The sequence below is a fragment of the Chaetura pelagica genome, unplaced genomic scaffold (genome assembly GCF_000747805.2).
Source record: "Chaetura pelagica isolate M959 unplaced genomic scaffold, ChaPel_1.0 scaffold254, whole genome shotgun sequence".
Classification (NCBI taxonomy): Eukaryota; Metazoa; Chordata; class Aves; order Apodiformes; family Apodidae; genus Chaetura; species Chaetura pelagica.
The window spans coordinates 338467-341460 of NW_009952963.1; the positions used below are offsets into that span (position 1 = coordinate 338467).

A 2994-nucleotide genomic window follows, 5' to 3' on the forward strand; every position below is an offset into this window, starting at 1 on the left:
TCCCCCCCATCCCCTCCCGTGGGGTCCTGCTCCCCCACATCCCCTCCCGTGAGCTCCTGCATCCCAATCCATCCCCCGTGGGCTCCTGCATCCCAGTCCATCCCCTCCCGTGGGCTCCTGCATCCCAATCCATCCCCTCCCGCTCAGGTATCCCCGGTGCCGGCCGGTCCCACAGTCCCTGGGGACAAAAGGAGTTTCCAAACACTGCTCGGGGAATGAATTGAGCTCCTTGGCACCCTTCCCATCGGAGGTGGCTCTCGCTGTCTCCCCGTTTAACCCCCTATTTCCCCCCCCCAAAAAAAAAAAACAACACACCGGGAGCAAAAGGACCTTCAAGATCCTTTTCCCGGCCTTAATAGAACTAAACTGGGGGCTCCATAACAGCCAATAATCCCATCATCAAACGGGATTAGAGTTATCAGGAGCTAATTGCAACAGATTCTCTGTTCCCTTTGTTTTGTAAATGCCTTTCCCTGGAAAGGGGCTCAGGTGCAGATCAACCTCCCTCCCTTGCCGGGTTGGAAAACGGCAGGAGCCGCTGATTTGGGCAACCCAGAAAGCTCCTTATCCCCCCCCCCCTAACCCGTGCGTACCATTTATTATCTGCAAATTTGTATCTGTGGTCATCCGCTGGTACAATATCCATCAACAGGATGTACTTCGTTTTTGGATTGAGTCCAGTGACCTTCACTTTGTAGCTGGGGAACATACGCCTGTAAAAAGGAAAGGAGAAAGCCTGGAGTATAAAAGCGGGGAGGATAAAAAAGGGAGGGTTGTTAATAAAGGGGTAACGCTACATTCTGGGCTGGGTCGCCCCGAAAGGCTCAGGCAGAGGAGGGTGAACCCTGCTGGGAGATGTTTGGGTGCTGCTGGGTCCTGGGCTGAGGAGAAACAGGCGATTGATCAGGGCGGAATCGTAATGAAGAGGGTGGAGGGTTTGTTGATTCCCCTGGTCGTATCTTTATTCATGATTTTCCCCCCCTCCCGACTTCGCCTCTTCCCTTCTTTGAGCAAATCTAAGTCGTGAGAACTTTGGGAAGCAAGTTACTTACTTATTTCAGACCGCTGGAACGGGAGAGATTTGCAAATATATATATATACACACATATATTTTTATATATCAAACCTACAAGCACTCAGGTGTGACACCAAAACCCACGTGTGACCGTGGAGCCCTCAGCAAACACACCTGCCAAAGCCTTGGAACCCACTGCAGGCAGGGGCTGTTGGAAATATTTTCCATTACTGCGAGGCAGGGACTTAAAACACTGCTGTTATTTTAGTCGGAGCTTTCCAAATATTTAAAAATAAAGCAGCTGAAAACGTAGCCCTGGGCTTCAAACAGGCATAAACAAAAAAAACCCGCATCTCTAAAAATACTGCGCTGGGCTCGGGCTCTTATCTCTGGGGCAGGACAGGGGGCTCGTTCTGCTGGAAAAGCGGGAGGTGTGTGAGGGGGGGGGGAGAAAAAACTACCCAGGTAGAAAACGAGGGCTCAGCTTTGACGTTTGAAAGGAGAAGAAAGCAAACTCCACCTGAAGAACGCCCTGTAACTCCAGCGACAACACCTGAGAGGCAAAACCACGGAGCTCAACAATAAACGGGGGCAACGAGAGAAAGCAGGAAACCCAGCCCGCCTCTCCCTTAAACCCCCTGCCCTGTAAATGTCCATTTTATTGCTCTCCAGATGAGCTTTCTGTCCGCGGCGATATTTGTTTGAAATCTCTGCAAGGTGGTTTATGTCTCTCTCCGTGGGCTGCTGCTTTTTTTCTTCTCTCCCCTTTTTTATTCTGTTTTTAAATCCCCCGTGAACTCGGGTTTTTCGGGAGGTCCCTCCGCTCCCCCCAACCCTTGTGCCGCCCCCCACAACTTCTCCCTCCCTTCCTACTTGACACCACGTCCCCAAAACTCTCCTTGAAACCCCGTTTTTCCAGCCGCTATATCCCCTCAAACTTTTCCCAACCACCTCGATCTTATTCCTTATCTTATATCCTTATTCCTTATCTTATTCCTTTCCCCCTTCTCCCCCCAATCCTTCCAGCAAATTTGGGAAGACCACAACAAACCCCAGAGCAAAACCAACCCCAAACTCCCCATCTCTTATTGTGCCCTCCCAATTTAAAACCTCTCACTATTTCTAGGCGTGAAAAGCTTTTTTCCTCCCTCTTCCTCCGAGGATTCCCATTTCAAATCACAACGAAAACAACCTCTCTGGGGCTGCCCCCAGTTTGCTGCTGGGACTGGAGAGACTATTTTACTGGAGCTCCCTGGCACCCTTCCATCCACCAACCCCCCAGCGGATCGATAGGAAAGATAACGTTAAAAATCCCCTCCAATACACACAGAAACGCTCCCCAATAGGGTTTACTAAGGCGGTCATGGAACCGATTACGCTCCATCCCAATAAAGTGGGATTTGCAAGGCTGTATATTTTTGCTACACACCCACGCAGACAAACACACACGTCTAGAAACCGTGGGTCTGGACGCAGTTAGACCCGCGTGCTGTTTATTTGCGGACACGTTTATCTGTGCATCTAAACAGCTTTGCTATCGGTATATAAACAGTAGCTTCAAACCACATATATATATATATATTAAATTTCTGGGTATATTCACTCCCAGCGTGAGCAAAAAATCAATGGAGCAACTTGTGGAAGCGGCGGCAGGGGTTGCAAAAACCGCCCAAAGGGGCCGGGCTGCTCGTTTAATTTAAAATTAAAATCATCATCATCATCATCAAGAAATCGCCCCGCTCGAAGCTTTTTTTTTGGCCAAGTGGTTGTTGCAACTCGGCCTGGAAAACTCCCCAAGTTCTGCAGTTGGGATGAAGGAGCCCGAGTTGTTCTGGTGCAAAGGAGGCAGAAGGAAATGGGGTTCTCTGGAATATTGGCCCGGTTGGGAAAGGGGGGGCCGGGGCAGGTCGGGAAGGGCTCTGTGGGCACTCCCGGGGCCTGGGCACACACATGGGGGGGGGGCTTGTACCCAAGGGGGG

The 2994-nt window shown here is 50.6% G+C and overlaps 1 protein-coding gene across 1 annotated transcript in view; it reads right to left on the reverse strand.

Annotated features, from left to right (window-relative positions):
* The window catches only part of TBX5 (T-box 5), a 39649-nt gene that overhangs the window by 34466 nt on the left and 2189 nt on the right, over positions 1-2994 (reverse strand). The window contains exon 2 of the mRNA XM_009995672.1: positions 594-713. Coding sequence (XP_009993974.1) covers positions 594-713 — 120 coding nt within the window. The remainder of the gene's footprint in view (positions 1-593; positions 714-2994) is intronic.